This window comes from Symphalangus syndactylus, chromosome 4 (genome assembly GCF_028878055.3).
Source record: "Symphalangus syndactylus isolate Jambi chromosome 4, NHGRI_mSymSyn1-v2.1_pri, whole genome shotgun sequence".
NCBI classification, from domain to species: domain Eukaryota; kingdom Metazoa; phylum Chordata; class Mammalia; order Primates; family Hylobatidae; genus Symphalangus; species Symphalangus syndactylus.
This window is the reverse complement of record NC_072426.2, coordinates 86,720,600-86,741,034: the sequence shown is the minus strand read 5'-3', so window position 1 is coordinate 86,741,034 and position 20,435 is coordinate 86,720,600. Positions and strand designations below refer to the sequence as shown.

General features: G+C 40.4%; 2 protein-coding genes across 2 annotated transcripts in view; one reads left to right on the top strand and one right to left on the bottom strand.

The window, feature by feature from the left end:
• LOC129480910 (arf-GAP with GTPase, ANK repeat and PH domain-containing protein 5) overlaps positions 1-20,435 on the top strand; it is a 273,520-nt gene that overhangs the window by 99,153 nt on the left and 153,932 nt on the right. The window contains exons 8-11 of the mRNA XM_063638115.1: positions 13,465-13,653; positions 14,534-14,676; positions 15,404-15,525; positions 19,887-20,009. The gene's annotated coding sequence lies outside the window, so the exon portion shown is untranslated. The remainder of the gene's footprint in view (positions 1-13,464; positions 13,654-14,533; positions 14,677-15,403; positions 15,526-19,886; positions 20,010-20,435) is intronic.
• GLUD1 (glutamate dehydrogenase 1) overlaps positions 1-20,435 on the bottom strand; it is a 225,577-nt gene that overhangs the window by 112,135 nt on the left and 93,007 nt on the right. Inside the window, exons 7-10 of the mRNA XM_063638123.1 lie at positions 2,717-2,896; positions 1,269-1,406; positions 1,043-1,180; positions 524-604 (exon numbers count right to left, since the gene is read on the bottom strand). Of these exons, the coding sequence (XP_063494193.1) occupies positions 524-604; positions 1,043-1,180; positions 1,269-1,406; positions 2,717-2,896 (537 nt within the window). The remainder of the gene's footprint in view (positions 1-523; positions 605-1,042; positions 1,181-1,268; positions 1,407-2,716; positions 2,897-20,435) is intronic.

The window sequence follows — 20,435 nt, the reverse complement described above, 5'->3', positions numbered from 1 at the left end:
CTCCAGCCTGGGTGACAGTGCAAGACTGGGTCTCAAAAAAAAAAAAAGGGGGGGGGGAGGGGGGCATTAAGGTGTACTATGGGCAAAGTCCACAGACAGTTGACAGACTGGGAGATTTTTGCAGTAGAAAACCCAAAAAAACCTGAGCATGTGTTCCTCATATTAGTTTTCTGAGTAAAGCCGGAAGGGGCACTTGAAATGCATAAGGTTAGGAATCATACAGAAAATCTTAGAGCTTAAGTTAGAATAGTGTTTCTAACACAGTACACATTTATATAACCAGACTCTTAGAAGGCTAAAGACATTCAGTAAAGAGCCTGAAATTGGAATAAATGTTTAGATCAAAGTGAAAAGTAACAGGCTTAGAATTAATCATGCTTCTACTATATTTTCTCAAAAGTGAAATAAAGATGAATTCACTAGAGCTTGGGAGACTAATAATTCCTCTCTTCCTCCAAATTCCTTGCAAAGGACAATTATGATTCTAAGTACATATAAAGCCTAATAAATACAGATGACTTACTGGAATAACCATAATGTTTCTCTCTAGGAAGATCTTGTCAGCTTCTGGAGTTGTTGGCCCATTGGCACCTTCAGCAACGATCTGCAAGAGAGTCAGGAACATAGAGAAATGCCAACAACACCATCAAATCCCCTCCACTGAGGGCAAGAGATGTGCATATATGAACAGGGGGCTGTGGGGAGAAGCACAGTTTCAGTTAAAATTAAATTAAGAGGTTATTTTGCTCTGCAAAGTGTATAAAACTACCTTTCACTTTTCTATTTATCTAGGTTTTTGTTTTGTTTTGTTTTTACAGGAGTGTCAGGCAGATGCGTTTGCTTTGGTAGTGGTTGCACAACTCTGTGCAGGTAGCTAAAAGCTGTTAAATTATTTACTTTAAATGGGGGAACTGTATGGTATGTGCAATATGTGCCAATAAAGCTGCTAAAAAGAAAGAGAAAACTCAATCAGACTCTTCTATGACCCCCCTAACGTCATTCACATTGATAATGTTGGTTCCGGTTTCTATAATGTTGTCACCTTGGCTTTGACTCTGGGTGCGTCGGATTTGGTCAACTGCTTCTCACTGGCAGCTGGGATCAGTATGTCACAGTCGGCCTCCAAGATGCTTCCTTCATAGGGCTTTGCCTTAGGGAAGCCCAGAATGGACCCATGTTGCTGCCATTGATTGAAAATCACAATTAATAGCTGCACCAGAGTTTAAATGTTTATATTTAGTGTCTATGCCATAAAAATGTATTAATACCAATTTGAAGTCTTCCAGTTCCTTTGGGTTAATACCATCTGGATTCCATATACTCCCATCAGACTCACCAACAGCAATACATTTAGCACCAAAACTGTGTAAATTTCTCATAGAGTGTAGGCCCACATTACCAAATCCCTGTGAAGAACAATTATCCATGACACAAAAATTAAAGTCCTGGTATAGACAGCAAGAGTCATATTCTGACCAATGTAAATCCACATTCTGTTCATTTAGAAGCAATTCTCAAAATTCTTTTACCAAAAGAAACAATGTGCTAACTGGTTTCTCTTCAACAATAAAATTCTCTGTTTAAGAATGTGATGACCAGATATGGTGGCTCGCGCTTGTAATTCCAGCACTTTGGGAAGCTGAGGCAGGTGGATCACTTGAGGTCAGCAGTTCGAGACCAGCCATGGCCAACATGGTGAAACCCTGTTTCTACTGAAAATACAAAAATTAGTCAGGCATGGTGTCCCATGCCTGTAATCCCAGCTACTTGGGAGGATGAGGCAGGAGAATCGCTTGAACCTGGGAGGTGGAGGCTGCAGTAAGCCGAGATCACATCACTGCATGCCAGCCTGGGCAATGGAGTGAGACTCCATCTCAATCAATCAATCAATCAATAAACAGACAAATGGCAGTGGTGTTAAGTACACCACCAGGTCCTAAGTCCTTGATGATCAGATGTCCTATGTTGTAAAAAGGGATGTCACTAATTTGGAAGAATACAACTTTTTTTTGGAGATTGAGTCTCACTCTGTTGCCAAGGCTGGAGTGCAATGGCACAATCTTGGCTCACTGCAGCCTCCGCCTCCCGGGTTCAAGTGATTCTCCTGCCTTAGCCTCCCGAGTAAGTTGGGATTACAGGTGCCGCCATCATGCCGGGCTAATTTTTCTACTTTTAGTAGAGATGGCGTTTCACCATGTTGGCCAGGCTGGTCTCGAACTCCAGGCCTCAAGTGATCCACCCGCCTTGACCTACCAAAATGCTGGGATTACAAGCCTGAGACACCATGCCCAGCTACAACTTCTGTTTTAAAGTTATTTCAACTTAATTAAGATTCTCCTAAGTAAAATACATGTTAACACATCAAACAAATTTGGGTCAATGTGTAAACCTTTCTATATACTTACAAAACTTAGAAAATTATGTTAAGAGACTTGCCCTTCTAGCTACAATTTCAAGTTTTAATACTGACCAATATTTTGGTTGAATTTGGTGATAGTTGGTAATAGTTTCACATGTACTTGAGAGATGCTTAAATCAGTTCTAGTGACATGAATCATACCAAGGTTCAAAAAAGAAAAGATCTATTATTCTGAAAACCACCACTCTAAAATTTAAGAGATTTAAGATAACTGAATTTCAAAATTACAATTCTAAAAACATTAAAAAATTTAATGTCTATCAGTTATTAAGGAAACTTTTTTTTTTTTTTTTTTACCTGAATGACAAATGTTTTATCTCCAAACCCTGGTGTCATTCCTAAAATGCTCATGTAAGAAGCTTCATTGATGAAGTTTTCAATCCCATGGAAGACACCACAGCTAGTAGCAGAGATGCGTCCATGGATGCCCCCTTGGCCGATGGGTTTACCAGTAACACAGGCGTGTGCATTAATGTCCTGTAAGAGGGGGTAATTGAAAGAATGAAATGTCAACTCCAATTTCTCTGTTGAACAAATATAATGAATTAAAGTCAAAGCACATTCTCATTTAATGCTAATTAGGAGTGTGTGTGTATGAATGTATTTAAGGTACACTTTCACCAATAGAGACGAGACTCACTTTTTCAGCTTTCTGTTCCTAGAAAATACAATAAAGTGGACTATATTTTCTTTTTTCTTTTTTGAGACGGAGTTTCGCTCTTGTTGCCCACGCTGGATTGCAATGGCGCGATCTCGGCTCACCGCAACATCCGCCTCCCGGGTTCAAGCGATTCTCCTGCCTCAGCCTCCCGAGTAGCTGGGATTGCAGGCATGTGCCACCACGCCTGGCTAATTTTGTAGTTTCAGTATGGACAGGGTTTCTCCATGTTGCTCAGGCTGGTGTCGAACTCCCAACCTCAGGTGATCCACCCACCTCGGCCTCCCAAAGTGCTGGGATTACAGGCATGAGCTACCACGCCCAGCAAATTAGACTATATTTTCTGACGGAAAAAACAGAGTGTAGGGATTGAACATCAAGTAAGTACAAATAACATCACAAAAGTGGAGCTAGCTCAGCCTAAAGCTATCATTCCTTCAACAAGTATTTAAGCACTACTAAATCAAGGTACATACGCATCCCATTACGAGTGTCTTAAAATCTACTATAAGACTTGAATATGTCACCAAAACAGAGCCTGAGACATGAAGAGGCTTTACAATTTTCTTGGATGGGAAGACTCAATGTTGTATTGTGCCACTTTTTAGAAAGGAAGTTTTTAATATAACTTGATACTTAATATAACATGATATTCAAGTTCATCTAAGAGTAGACTAACAAAAGTATTTAATGAAGTATTTTAAAAATGGTATATTTGGTTGAGAGTCCTGTGCTTCTCTGTGAGCAGAGTATCTTTGGTAGCAGTGGTTAGGTCTGCAAAGTGGAGATGGGGGTTAGCAGTCTTCACCACCCATCTTTCTGTCCTCTTTCAACTGAAGATGTGCATATATTCTTGTTCAGAAACAGGTGTAATTAGAAAAAAAGAAGAATGGGCCTCAGGAGGGCTTCCCTTCCAAGACATCAACTGTACTATAAACACGGCCACGAGAACACTGCAGAGTAAACTCACCGGTAGAGCAGGAGTAACTAGAGACAGTCTTATTTTGAATAGACACCGCCGGAAACGGAAATTCACAGTGGCGCTGACTCGCCGTAGGGAAACAAAAAGGCAGAAAAAAAGAGACTGGCAAAATTTTCATTTCAATATAAAATGAAAATCTATATAAAATTTTAAGTCAGTGGCAAAAGTATGAAATATTCAATAAACTTGTTGAAGCAATTTGCTATCCATGTAAACAAAATAAAATGCCTTACTTTACACCAAACCCCTAACTCCCAACATATCCCTAACGTTCCAGCTGGCTGAATTAAAAAGTGATCTGTTCTTTATCTGTATTGTTTAAATATTTTTACAGACAGAACTTAGAATTATATTATTTGTATAAGTATCAAGAAAAAGGATGAAAGCAAGGAAGAAAAACGGTCTAGTAAAGGTGATTTAAAGAATTAGTTTTCCCACAGTTTGCTTTCATGAATAATTAACACTTATGAATACAGAAATGCAAACCGAGTGCCAAAGGCTTTTAAACAGTGAGAATTCAAATGCTGGAGCTGAAGGAAATACTGTCTGGGGTCAGGCCTGGCGCCAACTGCCAGGCTCCCCAGCATACGTAACGGTCCTGAAAGCAGAGAGAAGAATACATTCTCCCACCAACACTGCACTTCTAGGTGGGGCTAGGACAAAGAGGGCGGCACGTTCCAGCTGACATCTAGAAATGAGTAACAAAAACAATTGCGTCCCACCCTTAGGCCTTGATTTGAGATTTGTTATCACTTAAAGGAAAATTGCGCACCAGTATAGTTCAAGGGGCTGTGCTTCACAAGACTTTCTCTTGCTGTTAGCACTGAGAATGAGCTACAAATAACATAATGCCCACTGATTTGCACTATTCAATGTAGTGTCTTGCTTAAAAAGAACAAGAGACCAGCTGGGCAGGGTGACTCACGCCTGTAATCCCAGCGCTTTGGGAGGCCGAGGCGGGTGGATCACCTGAGACCAGCCTGGCCAACATGGTGAAACTCCATCTCTACTAAAAATACAAAAAAATTAGCCAGGATAATGGCAGGCGCCTGTATTCCCAGCTACTTGGGAGTCTGAGGCAGGAGAATCTCTTGAACTCGGGAGGCAGAGGTTGTGGTGAGCCGAAATTGCGCCACTGCACTCCAGCTTGGGTGACCGAGTGAGACTCCGTCTCAAAAAAAAAAAAAAAGAGACCACACCCAGAGCTCATTGCCAAATGAGTCTGGTTCTGGCTTTTTGCACCGCACCAAGTAACCCGCGCCAGGCCGCACAGCTGCCCTAGCTTTCCGCGAAGACTCGGGCGAGCTTGGTGTACCGGGCTCGGGAGTCCCACCGCGAGAGTTGAGACAACGGATTCCGAGGGCGGGTGTGGCGCGGAATCGGGAGGGACGCCGACGCGGTGGAACGCACGGCGCACAGACGCCGGCGCCCACTCTGAGCTTTCCCCTGAAAGTTCTCCAGGCGGCGGTCTCTTTTTTCTGCCTTTTTGTTTCCCTCTGGCGAGTCGGCGCCACTGTGAATTTCCGTTTCCGGCGGTGTCCAAGCGGACCTGAGAACTCGCAGTTGTGAGCAGGTTCGGTGGTGCAGCGGGCTGGGGTAGGCGGCGGTGGGGTCCCTGGCTGTGGGGCACTGGGAAGATCGTGAGTCGTGCGAGTGGGAAGGTCCTCCCCCGGTCCTCTGGTTCATCTTTGCTCCCGAGGAGCAGCATATTTCGCATCTGCCTGAGGTGTGCCCGGGGGTCGTTGGGAGAGTGACGGGATGAATCCCTGCAGAGAGCCCGGACGGGGAGGGAAGGTGTCGGGGAGACGTCGTTTCCTGGCGACGTGGTCCCGGCCGGCGACTTAGACCTGAGCCGAATCTGTTGACCTTTAATTCTGCCTTTCCCACCAAGAGCAAAAGGAAGAGAAACATTAGTACAAGTTCGGAACTAAAATATAGTAGAGAAGCAACATAATCTCTGAAATCACACAGCTACTCAGTTTCAAAGCGTTCCTAGTGCCCAGCTCTCCTAACTCCCGGCCGGTGTTCCTTGTCATTATGGTGATATATAAAGACTTTCTGTTTCCGCTCCTGTGTGTGTCTGTGGGAAGCCTCTGACTCACCTCTGTGCTCCGGTAGCACCCTGTGCAGCCTTGCAATGTAGCCCTTATTGCATGGCACGAAAGATACTAGTTTGGATTCTCTGCAAGTGAGATCATAGGTATATCCATTTACTGGCACAGTGGCTAGCACATCATAGACAGACACAAACATTTATTAAACGGAATTAATACAGGACCTTAATTGAATGAAATGGCACCCTGCGCCGCTTTTTTTCAATCAAGCTGTCAGATTTTATGCAGCACGATATCCTAAAAAGACTCACTAATTCAGTGATTACCAGTTTATTGGCACAGATTCCCAGGTACCTCAGAAATCACTGGAAGGCTCTCTGTAAGTCCATGGGGTCTCCAGGCATCATTTAGAACCAGTCGTATCTCACACGTACAGATATTGCTATTTTTCAAATGTATGTAGATGAGTTGTAATTTAGGAGTTTTACAGAGTCAACAGGTACTAAAAGTAATACTGCGATTCTATTGGAAGTTCATAAAAGCGTTTCAAATTTTTTATTACAATTTTTTAGTTTAAGTTAGGAAACCACTTCATTAGTCCCATTGATATCTAGGTCTGAGCTGTCCAGTATGGTAGCCACATGTGACTATTTAGAGTTAGAAGGAAATTAATTAAAAATTCATTTTTTCAGTTCCTCTAAGTACATTTTAAGTGACCACATGTGGCTAAAGGCTAAATGGCCGAAAAGTACAGATATAGAATATTTCCATCCTTGCAGAAGTAGATACTGGTGATGTTGACACTTAAGATGAATAAAAAGTAACTTAACCATAAAATGTACCCTTAGCAGAGGTAACTCATCTAATTTATAGCATAACAGAGAGAAATGAAATTGGGAATGGTTAAGCAGTTTCTACCCTTGTTCAGTGAGCAAATATATCACCATCTCTTCATAAATAAATGAAATTTAATGTTTTTCCCTGGGTATTGCCTGGATTGTAAAATGCTTCTCCCATCTCCTTACCCCAACCTTCTTCCTTGTAGGTTAGAGTTACTCGTTATTGGTAAATAGCCAACTATGGAGACTAAGGACCAGAAGAAACACAGAAAGAAAAACAGTGGACCCAAAGATGAAAAGAAAAAGAGGTGGCATCTGCAGGATCTTCAGCTAGGAGGTGAAGAAGATGCCCGGAAGAGAAATCCCAACGCTTTTGCAATTCAGTCTGCTGTGTGGATGGCTCGATCCTTTCACAGGTATGTTTAGCTACAGTCTGATGCTTCTTCCGTTGATTCTTTTTAAATAGTAGGAGCCTCTCACAGGTGACATTTGGATTCACAAGTCTAGTCCAGCTCCAAAGGACATGGAGATGCATGCTGTGTGGCTTTTACCAAAACGTGAGAAGCTTTACCATAGAATCTGCCTTGCCTCCAGCATCTGCACACTGGTTGGTGTTTCTTGCCCAAGATACAAGAATTTATAGAATTTGTTTATTCCTAAACTTTAAACTGTTTCTATGGTGATAAGTGTGCTTTTTCCCTCTGGATATGTTTTACGAGGTTGTAATATAAAATACAAAAATTACAATATTTAATACTAACATAGCTTTATTTAGTGAGTCCTTATGATATTCTTAGCAGTGTACTTTAAACATTATTCAACTAAATGCTTCCAGCAGCCTTACCAGAGTAGGAATCATTCTTGCCCTCTTTTTATGGACAAGAAAACAGGTCAAGAAAACAGGTTCCCTCCAATCATATAACCAGTAAGTAGGAGGGCCAAATTTAACTCCAGAGCCTCTGCTCTTATCCATTATGATGCACTGCCTCGGTATTTACCTTTTGGTTTTTAAAAAACTATTAAAATCACCCATAAAACAGTCAGATTTAAAGAGTGTTTAATTTTCAACTCTCTATACTATTGAAGTCATCTTGTTACATCTTTATTGAATAGCAGTTATTTGGATGGGGGCCAGAAGTTAATAATTGACAAGTTAATTATATTTATATATTGTCTGTTGTACTCTCTATAAAATATACTAAAGTACTCACATCTGTAAGTATACTAAAAAAGTCTACTTATAAGATTGATACCTTTTACTCTATTTTGAAAGTGTGTTTCCTTTTTTTTTTTTTAATGAATAGAACTCAGGATTTGAAGACCAAAAAAGCATCATATTCCCGTGGTTGATCGAACTCCACTAGAGCCCCCACCAATAGTGGTAGTGGTGACGGGGCCTCCAAAGTTGGAAAGAGCACTTTGATATAATGCCTCATTCGGAACTTCACCTGGCAGAAGTTGACCGAGATCAGAGGCCCTGTGACAATCGTGTCAGGTAGGAGATGCCGCTGCAGACACAGAGTTGGCGTGGCTGTTGTCATCTGAGGGACATGTGTATGTTTGTTGTTTTCTCGAGTGGAACATGTTAAATATTGTCATATCATGTTACTTCTGTTATACTTTCACTAAGTTAGCTTTAATTTCAGAAAAGGGTAAGTTCCCAGAGATGAGGATGTGATACATATCTTATCCTGAGTGCTCTATGGCTTTGCCAAGCATGTTCCTTGGAAGGGCCTAGCAGGCCTGGTCACTGTGAACACATCATTTAACAGACAGCACGTACCTCCTATGTGCCAGGTGCACGTGCTTGCCCTTATGAAGCCACATGCTGGTGGAGGTGCGCGTTTTCTCTTTTTCCTAGGAGAATTTGTCTACTTTGGGAGATGGTGACCTTTCCAAGTTTGAGGGAAGATGAAACAAAGTTCCAGTGGTAGAATGGCAATGTATACTCTGAAATCTCTTGCTATTGCAATAATATAGTTGGATTGAGGTTTTTCTTTATATTTGGAGCATCCATATTTTCTTTTCCTTTTGTTGAGACAGAGTCTTACTCTGTGGCACAGGCTGGAATGCAGGGGTGTGATTACTGCTCACTGCAGCCTCAACCTCTCAGGCTCAAGCAATCCTCCTACCTTAGCCTCCTGAGTAATGTATGCCACCATGCCTGGCTAATTTTTCTCTTTTTCTTTCTTTCTTTTTTGGTTTTGTAGAGATGGGATTTCCCCATGTGGCCCAGGCTGGTCTCAAAACTCCTGAGCTCAAGGGATCCACCTAACGGCCTCCCAAGGTGCTGGGACTACAGGTGTGAGCCACTGTGCCCAGCCCATATTTTCTTGACCGTTTTCTTACTACCTTAATTTAGACATAATTATCGTTATGAATATTCTGTTGCATTATGTTTGAGGATGTTTTTAGCGATAGTGGGAACATGGGAAGTTTTGATAGAGGCAAAGACATTGGCCTGCAGCTGAACAGCAGGATCATGGTTATCATGGAGCCTGTGCAGTCAGAATTTTCCCTGTTTGAGCACTTGTATTCATCTGGGTAGACTTTTGATATTATTTAAATTTAGAACACAGCAAGAAAAACAGGATGGAACTTATTTTATTTTACCAGTTTTTGCCTATAAAAATGAACTTCTGGTACACTCCGTAAATGTATATGGTGTTTTACTGGATGCAATTAAAAAATGAAAATTAGAGTTGATGGTTAGAGTTTTTTCAGGGTCTTTTTAAAGTAAAATTTTCATCTATTCACTTATAGGTAAAAAGCGCAGACTCACCATTATTGAATGTGGATGTGACGTTAACATGATGATTGATCTGGCTAAAGTAGCAGATCTGGTAAGTCAGCAGGGGCAGCCTGGGCTGCTGGTGGAGACTTACAGCATTGTGATAGGTTATTTACCCCGTGATGAAGGGAAGAGAGTTTTATGATTATTAAAGAAATCATGGTCTTCATCAGAGATACAGTAGATGTGACTGAATTGATGATGATAATAATAATAGTAATAAATGTTGTTATATTAATAATACAAATGGAATGTGCACAATGAAATGTATTCCAAAATCTAAAAGCAAATCACAGGATGGAGAAAACCTTTAATGAACACAGCTAATAAGAGCTCATTAACATGCATACATATATACGTACAAATATTTCATAGTAAGTACCATTTCTTCTTGGACCCTTCCTGGCACTGTGCTAACTGCTTTCTGCAAATTTAGCTTACATAAGCCCTTGATACACCCTTGAGGTGAGTAGGTATTATCTGTAGTTTACATAAGATGAAATAGAGCCCCCCAGCAGTTAAGTAACTTGTGTGAAGATGGGACCCTTGTTCCTGATGGTCCTAGAACCTTCATCCTTAATGATAATGCTAAAGTAAGTACATGAATTGCCTGAAGAAGTGGTCAGAATTTATCAATAGAAAATGTAGCAGTACTCAGTGTATGGAAAATGTACACACTCTTGCATTTATGGAAATGATAACGTTCACTATTTCTGATATTCTATTAACTATCTTTTAAATTAGCAAAAACAAAATACAAAAAAAAAAAAAAAAAAAAAAGCCAGACACAGTGGCTCATGCCTGTAATCTCAACACTTTGGGAGACTGAAGTGGGTGGATCACCTGGGGTCGGGAGTTCGAGACCAGCCTGACCAACATGCAGAAACCCATCTCTACTAAAAATACAAAATTAGCCAGGTGAGGTGGTACATCCCTATAATCCTAGTTACTTAGGAGGCTGAGGCAGGAGAATCACTTCAACCTGGTAGGCAGAGGTTGTGGTGAGCCAAGATTGTGCCATTGCACTCCATCCTGGGCAACAAGAGCGAAATTCCATCTCAAAAAAAAAAGAAAAAATTAGCAAAAAAATAAGCCGTATTGATTAGGAAGTGTGGGGTGACAGATAACTTGGTTTTTTCATTTTTACTTAGTTTTTTCTAGAGCTACAGATTTTATAGTTTGGCCCAGGAAGACTCCTAAAATATGAAAGAAAAAGTAATACAGATTTTAAAGTTGTGCCATTGTAATGTCAGAAAACTAAATAACATTCAAATTTTGATCATGTAATGCTACTATTAGTAAAAATAAGTATAATCAATATAAAGTTGTGTAAAGATTACTGAATCTTTTATACTTAAAATAATTCAAATAGTTCATAGAAGTCATTTGTTTCTCTTTTATTTGAAATGTAGCAAGTTTCTAATTTTAAAGACATACATATTAAGAGATGCTTTTACATTTTATTTTTAGTTATTATGGATACATAATAGTTGTACATATTTATGGGGTGCATGTAGTATTTTGATAGAAGCATACAATGTGTAATGATCAAATCAGGATAATTCAGATATCTGTCACTTCAAACATTTATATTTTATTTGTGTTAGGAACATTTTAATTTCATTCTTTTGGTTATTCTGAATTATATAATAAATTATAGTTACCCTATTGTGCTATTGGACACTAGAATTTATTCTATCTAACTGTATTTTTGTACCTGTTAACCTTTCCCTCTTTGTCCCTCCCTCCCTGCTCCCCTTCCCAGCCTCTTAACCATCATTGAGAGATGCCTGTGTAAATCTTTTTAAGAGTTTCAAAAATAGCACATTTGGTAAAGCACTCTAAGTGTAATGCAGGGTACACACAAGGCACATTTTCTCTTTCCTTGCTGTAACCGCTGGTCTCTCAGGTCTCTGCAGAGCAGTATCCTTCCAGATACATATAAACACACATGCCACCCTTTAAAAACACAAACGGTAGCTTATTTTATACACTGTTCTAGGCTTTGCTTTTTTCATGTAATATATCTTGGAGGTGTATAATCAGTACTGTAGCCCTGCCTTCTTCTTGTTAATATAATATTCCATTCTGTAGATGCACCATAATTTATTTAGCCTAGCTTATGTTGATTGCTCTGTTCTGGGTTGTCAAAGCCTCCTGAGTACGGCAGAGGCACACACAATATGTGGATTTGGGTGTGTACATGCGTGTGTGGATTAGGGGAGTAACACTGGCTTAGATGACAAAGATTGGCAGCTGAGGGACTGTTTGCTCCCTGTTTTTCCTGACCCTACAACCAGCTGCTTGCCCCTTGGCACTCTGTGGCATCAGATGTGGTGTGAGGATATTCCACCTGTTCTTTGAGCTGGTCCAGTGTTGCTGGAAAGCTCTGCTTGCTGCCTTGGTCTGCAGTGGCAGCTGTGCTTTCCTACAAGCCCACCTTCATATATTCTGTGGTTTTGGGTTTTGAATGTTTCCTGGTTTAATCAAAGATGGGCATTTCTGTTTCCATTTTTTGTTAGTTTTAGTTATCCATGGAAAGATAAAAACAGAACTATCTTTAATATTGAAACTACAAGTTTCCAGGAATCAGTTCTGAAATTATTTTGCATCTTTGAAGTGTCTTAAATTTTAAAAATTGATCTTGGCCAGGTGCGGTGGCTCACGCCTCTAATCCCAGCACTTTCGGAGGCTGAGGCGGGCGGATCACAGGAGATCGAGACCATCCTGGTGAACACTGTGAAACCCCGTCTCTACTAAAAACATAGAAGAAAACTAGCCGGGCGTGGTGGTGGGCGCCAGTAGTCCCAGCTACTCAGGAGGCTGAGGCAGAAGAATGGCATGAATCCGGGGGGCAGAGCTTGCACTGAGCCGAGATTGTGCCACTGTACTCCAGCCTGGGCAACAGAGCGAGACTCCGTCTCAAAAAAAAAAAAAAAATTGGTCTTATCTGCTTATGTTTTCTTATAGACTACCATTCATCATAATCTTACTGTTTTTTTTTTTTTACTTAATTCTAAACTGGTAGCTATTTAAAAAAATTTCTGAGCAATTGAGTTATACAAATTTACATACAAGATAGAGGTTTCCATTGCGTATTTCCCAGCAAAAAAACAGATTTTTTTTTTTTCTGTGAGGAGATTGAAAAAAGAGGTTGGTTTTCTGTAACTATTTAATATATTTCATTGATTATCACTTTGTTCCCATTCTTTGGACGTCAGAGACCTGTTATTTGGCTTAAAAATACGTTACAGAAAACTTCATTTCTTTAAATAAAGATTTCTTAGGTAAGGGCCAGGTTAGACCCAGTCTTTTCTGAGTTACTTCTCATGCATTAGAATTCTTAAAATGGAAGTTTATATCCTAGTGGGCATTGTCTTATGGTTGCCTTTTAGAGCAAGTCAGACAGTGGTGGTTTCTCTGTCTGGGTGATGCCTGTGTAGTCATTTGATTTAGTCTGCAGTGGTACTTTTCTGTCGAGGGCCAGGTGAATATTTTTGGCTTTGTGGATCATATCTTCTGCAGCTACTTAGCTCTGCAGTTGTAGTGAACAGGCAGCCATAGACGATACGTAAATGAATTAATGTGGTTATGTTCCAATAAAACTTTAGTCACAAACACAGGTGATGGGCTGGATTTGGCCTGTGGGCCAGTTGCCAACCCCTAGTGTAGGTGGTCTGTTTTGGTAGTTTCTTTGAGAAATAATGTGTTCTGCTTGTAGGTACTGATGCTTATAGATGTCAGCTTTGGGTTCGAAATGGAAACGTTTGAGTTTCTAAACATCTGTGAAGTACATGGCTTTCCTAAAATTATGGGAGTTCTCACCCACCTCGACTCCTTCAAGCATAATAAGCAACTGAAGAAGACAAAGAAGCGATTAAAACACAGGTTCTGCACAGAAGTTTACCAGGTAGGAAGAGAAATAATTGTTAGAAACTAACAGTATAATCCTTTTAAAGTAGACTGAAGAGGCTGGGCACAGTGGCTCATGCCTGTGATCCCAGCACTTTGGGAGGCAGAGTCAGGTGGATCGCTTGAGGCCAGGAGTTTCGCGCTCAGGGCAATATGGCCAAACACTGTCTCTACTAAAAAGGCAAAAATTAGTTGGGTGTGGTGGTGTGCACCTGTAATCCCAGCTACTAGGGAGGCTGAGACGTGAGAATTGCTCAAAGCTGGGAGGCAGAGGGTGGAGTGAGCTGAGAGTGCACCACTGTACTCCAGCCTGGGTGACAGAGTGAGACAGTCTCAAACAAACAAAAAGACTGAAGAGATGTTACTAAACGTCTCTCTAGGAATTGCCTCCTGAATTCCCTTTGTATATGTGTTCCCAGTCTCTGGAAGGTTTCCCTCAAGAGAGTGGTTATTCTGGGCCTCTTGGTGTATCTCATTTCTCTCCATACCTGCTGCACCAGGCAATGTCTGGGTGTTTTGGGGTCAGGACTTAATAGAGTATATCAGAAGTTTCTCCCAGGTACAGGACCAGGCACTGCCCCTTCCTTTCCATACTGCTCTGGTCCATTGGCCACAGAACCGTTTCTGTGCTGATATGTCTCACTTCCTTCTCCTCGCCATACTTAGACGGATGCCCTGGCTCGGCTGCAGAGCAGTCTGCCTCTGTGGGGTTCTAATAAGTCCTGAAGGAATCCAGCAAGGCTCTGGAAGCCTCAGGACAGTGGCTTTGCTGGAAGTCTCCCTTCTTAGGATTGCTTCTTGTTGAGAACTTTTATTTTGTTGCAGTATTGACGAGAATTTAATTGAAATTTAATTTTTAATATTCCTTTAATGTTTAGGTTGCGAAGCTGTTCTACCTTTCTGGAATGGTGCATGGAGAATATCAAAACCAAGAAATCCACAATCTGGGCCATTTTATTACAGTTATGAAGTTTAGGCCTCTCACATGGCAAACTTCTCACCCTTATATCCTGGCAGACAGGTAAAAAGTGATTGTAAACTTTTTCTTCCTGGGCCATATATTTCAAAGCTAAAAAGGCTAGAAAAAGAACACTGATAGGATTTATTTTGTGCCTGTTTGAATAGTGCAGGTAGAAGTGTAGTTGATGGAAAATGTCTACTTCTATCATTGCTCAAAGATGCTGTGCCTTTGGGAGTAAATAAATTATGAGATGTTTAGGAAAATGGGAGGACTTGGAAGCATTTAAGGCTACAGGATGTGGCCCCATCCTACGTTCAGCCTCAGTTTTCAGTGATGCTGCCTTCGTGCTCGGGTGCTTGAGTCCTTCGTGTGTGCCTTGAGTTTCTTTCCTTTGAGTTCTTCTTTGTCCTGTGGTTTTCTCAGCCTGGAATACCCTTTTTCCACCTGGCAGAATGCAAGCCACAGTACAAATCCCAGAGCACAGGCTCTCCCTCTTCCAGAAAGGGATTTTCTGAATATGTTCTTCACTCATCCCTGACCCCAGGTGGACGTCATCTCCCTGTCTGGTGTCTTACGGAATGAATGTCACTTTCAGCCTAGAGACACAGTTGTGTGCCTGCCCCTTTTCCTCTGCTGGATGGTGAATGGTGCTTCCTTATTTCTGCATTTTCTAGTTTCTAAATGATGTGCTTAGTGGACAAGAGTGTGATGAGTCATTGACACATGAAAGGAGGTATAGGAACTTTTGGCATTCATTTCTGCTGTATGATTGAGTTTATTTTTCTAGGATGGAAGATTTGACAAACCCGGAGGATATCTGAACACGCATCAAATGTGACCGGCAGGTGTCACTTTATGGTTATTTAAGAGGAGCGCACTTGAAAAATAAAAGCCAAATTCACATGCCAGGTATTCTCTTGTTTTAGAACGTACTAGAATTACACATAGGATTCTTGGGATGGCTTCATTTCTCAGGAAAACTGAAAAATGACCAAACAAGGGAAGATGGCCTTGCTGGAGGTTTTAAAAGTAAGCCAGCTATGTGTAGGCCTGCAAAGGTGTTACCGAATCCCTCTTCTCTGACCTCTTGTCTTGTAGCTAGAGGGCCACTGTTCCAGTGTGGCACAATGCCCTTCTTTAGGGTCATGGGTTAAGCCCTTGGACTGTGGATCGTTTTTAACCCCCCAGTCAACAGTAGATAGTTACTGACTTCTTGTCAGTTGAAGCTGGCTTTTTGGGTCCTGTCTTCCAGGGGTAGAAGATTTTGCCATGAGTGACGTCAGTTTCCTCCCAGACCCTTGAGTTCTTCCCGAACAACAAAAGAAGTGCTGTTTAAATAAGGAGCAGCTGGTTTATGTGCCTCTTTCTGGAGTTGGGGGTGTGCTGTATGACAAAGACGCTGTCTATGTTGACCTTGGTGGCAGCCACGGTTTTCAGGCATCAGTGAGGCAGGAGTCAATGCCCTGAACTCTCATTATTCTTTTAGAATCTATTTTTTAATCCAAAAAAGTAATGTAGTCAGCTTTTATATATTGAAGATTTTTCTCTTGTACTTATAATAAAGGCCCAAATGCATATTGTCAATATGTAGAATAAAAAGAATACCTTTTTTTCATTGTACCAAGCAGAAGAGTCCTGTCCTCCATGCCTCCTTGATTCGTGGCCCCAGCATGGGCACTGCTGCCAGTGTGGCACCTGCACGGCTTATTTCTGTTTCTACAAAATCAGTGTGCTTTCCAGCGCTCGTTTGTCTTTTTCTTTTTCTCATTCACAGTGGTCTCCTCATTATTTTAAAGTGGATTTCCAATATTTATTTCTTAGTTCTGTAGTTGAATTTTATTGGGTTAAAAGCAGGGTTATTTAAAAATGTTAGAAAAGCTAGCATTGTTGTAGCACTGGAACTGAGGTTTTTCTAGCTAGGTGTTTAGGTTATCAGGTTATATACTCACTGAGCTTTGGAAAAGTTTAATGAAGATGGGGATCCATTTCAAGCTTTGTTGTAAGGATTTTCTTCTCTGGTTTCTGTGGCATTAAGAAAGGTTCTCAGGAAATGTGTCTAAGATAATTTTGAGAAACTGAGTGAAACCAGTGTCTCTCCAGGATCTTTGTGCTTTCCTCACGTGCCCTTTCTTGGTGGCCTTGACAGGACGAGGTGGGGCCCAGCCATGAGCTGGTCTAGAGTCTCATCTCCACCTACTCCACCATTGATGCCAAGATGGCTTCAAGTCGAGTGATGCTGTTTTCCGATTCCAAACCACTTGGGTCAGAGGCTGTAGATAATCAAGGATAAGTCTGCTTTTTTTCTATTTTTAATAAAAAGATATATTACAGAAGATCATATCACCCGTAATTCTGCCATCATAACACATTTTGGTGGGATTCATTCTGTGTTGTTTTGTTTTTCTTTGTGTGTGCATGTGTCTCTGAGGGCTCTTCACTTACCTGACATTACGAGGGAGTCTTATCTTAAAAAAAAATACAGGATGCATTTTTCAACAGACCTCAAATATTCCTCAAATACCACGCCATCTTCCATAGGTTGCTTTTTTGGTTTTTAAGAGACCTGATGCCACTTGACTTTCTTTTGGTGGCCAAAACACTAGAGCAGAGTCAGGGAGTTTGTGGCTGTCCAGAAGCCACATGCCTTGTCTCTGAAAGTTTTATTTAGATTATGTTGTATTATCTCCCATGGGTAGGTTTCCACTGATGTGTGGCTTAAGTGAATTATTTTTCAGCCTGGGTTGGGAATTTGTATACCTTTATGCTTAGTGGATGTTTGCAAAACATTGATTTTGTTGTATTGATTTATGACTCCCAGTAAAATTTATCTGAATATTTTGAGATAACGTAGTATGTAATTTGTTACAATGTGCATAGACTGCCTACCACAGTGCCTGACATAATGAGTGTTATTAGCTATTTTCATTTTTGCGTATCCTTCTAGTCATCCTTGTCTACAAGAATACTCTCTTCTAATATAGTTACAGGTAAAATACATAATTTTGTTTCTATATTCTGAGCATTTTTTTCTATACAGTCTTTATGTAGTCATGATTTTGTTGTTACCAATTTTTTTTGTTATTGTGGTTTCTTTGTTTTTGTTTTTGTTTTGAGATAAGGTCTCACTTTGTCTCCCAGGCTGGGGTGCAGTGGCGTGATCTTGGCTCACTGCAGCCTTGAACTCCCAGGCTCAAGTGATCCTCCCACTTCAGCCCCACAAATAGCTAGGACTACAGGAGTGCACCACCACTCCCAGATATTTTTTTTTTGTTTTGTTCTAGGGATGAGTTCTCACTATGTTGCCTAGGCTGGTCTTGAACTCCTGGGCTCAAGCAATCCTCTCGACTTGCCCTCCCAAAATCCTGGGATTACATATGTGAGCCACTATGCCTGGCCTGTCATTCCTGTATTCTAACTTATCCATCTCTTATGGTATGATTTTTAGTTTTTTCTAATTTATGTTTTGATACTTTTATCTATTGTGCTACGTTAAAAAGCTTCATATAGTTTTCTTTCATCCAGTGATTTTAGCCCCCTGATGATCTTCTCTATCAGTTATGGCACTGGTGACTTAAAATGGATGTTATTCCTCTGTCATTCCTTCTACGTTTGTTACCTGGCATTTTTAACAAAGAGCTTTCTCTTCTCCCCTTTATTTTGGTATCACTGCTGACTAATGCACTTGCATTTTATTCCATGGGTTATTTTCCATCACTGTCATTGTTCTTTCTGATGCCTATGCTGTCCCAGATTCGGCTGCGGGAGCCTTCAGCCTGTCTCCTGTGCCCTTTCAACTGTCTCTGTTAGTCTTTGAGCATTTCTTACTTTCTGACAGAACAAGAGGATCCAGGCTCATTTTGTCCTCTTCCTGCCTTGGGCCTGGACTCAGCCATTTCTCTTAAGGATCATGTGTTTTTAGCTTAGAAATTAATCAGTTTTCCAGAAGATCTACAAAACACTAACTTCCCTTTTCAGCAATTTTTTTCTAAAATTCGATTTTTTTTTAACGGTTATTCCTTTATTCTCTCTGTAAGTTCTTTTGAAGTGTGGTGTTAGGGAACCATGCCTGAGTTTGCTTGTTAACTCTTCCAGTGTTTATCAGATAATTTTTTCCCTACACTACGTCATCTTAAACATCTTAAGCAATTCATTGACATTTTCTGTTTCTTTGTATTTTCATTGACTATATTGCCACTTCTAGATTAGCTGATTAATGTACAAATTGAATTATTTTGCATTTCCTTGGTAATATAGGCTGTTGATGCCAAAGGAGGAAAAACAAATGGACTTGAAAACTGGTCGAATGCGTCGGAAAGCCATTTTTGGAGATGATTCTGTGCGAATGTCTTCTCTCCTTTCTTGATCTCTTAATTTTTTTTTCTTACCCAAATTTATACCGATTGATTTTGTCTTTCTAGAAGATCCAAGATCTTTGGTTTAGAGCTATATTCTCTTAATGTTAACTGGTATTAGAATACTCTTTTCTGTATTTTATTTCAATACATTTAAAAATAGAAATGATTGTATTTTCTTTTAACTTGTGAAATAGAGCATGGCATACAAATGTTGTATTCTCAGTATTTCAAAAAATTTCCTTCTTAGTGTACAAGTTGTATTCAGCATATAAAGTCCATCCAGCTTTGTTGTAGTTACAGTGTGATTATTACATGTTGATAAGGTGTGAATTGGAGATGGGATCCAAAAGTACTGTACTTACTGTAATTTTTAAGCTAATTGTAGGTTTGGTGGTGAATATTTTACTACTGCAAAATGAAAACAGCATTTCATCAGAAGTCGTTTTATGGTCTTTCAGGCATTTTATTTTATATCTTTGGTGCTTTTTGCCTATGAAGTATCTCTTTTGTGTGTTTGTGTGTATGTGTATTGATCTGCTGTAAGTTTCACAGCGCTCATTGTCAGGGATCATCAGAATCAGGCCTAGACAGAGAGCTGAGCGGTACTCTCAGTACGTCTCTGTGTCCTGGTTGCCACATTATCTCTGTTGTTTATTTATAAATTGGAGAACTCTCTGACCTGTAACAAAGGTTGGATAGATCACAGACAATTGGAAGAGGAATCCTTTACTCTATTGTCACCTCTTCTTTTTCTATTCACACATGTCACATAGAGACATGCGTGTTGTAAATTATTTTGTCAGAATGAAAGCCTGGCAGATTAAATGCTTTCTTCTCTTCTTACTGTATTTGATATCGATCTCTTATTCATTTCTTGATAATATGTTTGGTTATTTTTGTTTTCATTGCTTTTAGTGTCAGAGATGGCTTTGGATTCCCCATTCTGTGTGCTCCTGTCTGGCTCCTGAACCCAGCTGGAGATGTGTGTCAATCCCAACTGGTGAAGTACTGAAAGGAAGCTACACAAAAGGCAGCAAGGTATTAGTAAGTGTACCTCTGACATTTTAACCATCTCTGACTTTTCCATGGAATGGACAAGTAGTAGTCTCTGTCAGAGCTACATTTTAAAGGAAAAAAAGAAACTTGAAGTCGTAAGCTGTTTATTAATTTATGCTGTTACTTTGTGTTTACTCAACTCATTTATATTGACTTGTAAATTAGTAATTTATGAACTACTATTCATCAATTCATTGCCTACATGTCAGCAAACAAGTTTTCTTCTTAATAAAGAATCCAGTGGCTGGGCACAATGGTTCACACCTGTAATCTCAGCATGTTGGGAGGGCAAGGCAGGAGGATTCCTTGAGGCCAGGAGTTCAAGACCAGCCTGGGCAACGTAGCAAGATTTCATCTCTACAAAAAAAATGAAAACATTGGCTGGGCATGGTGGCTCATTCCTGTAGT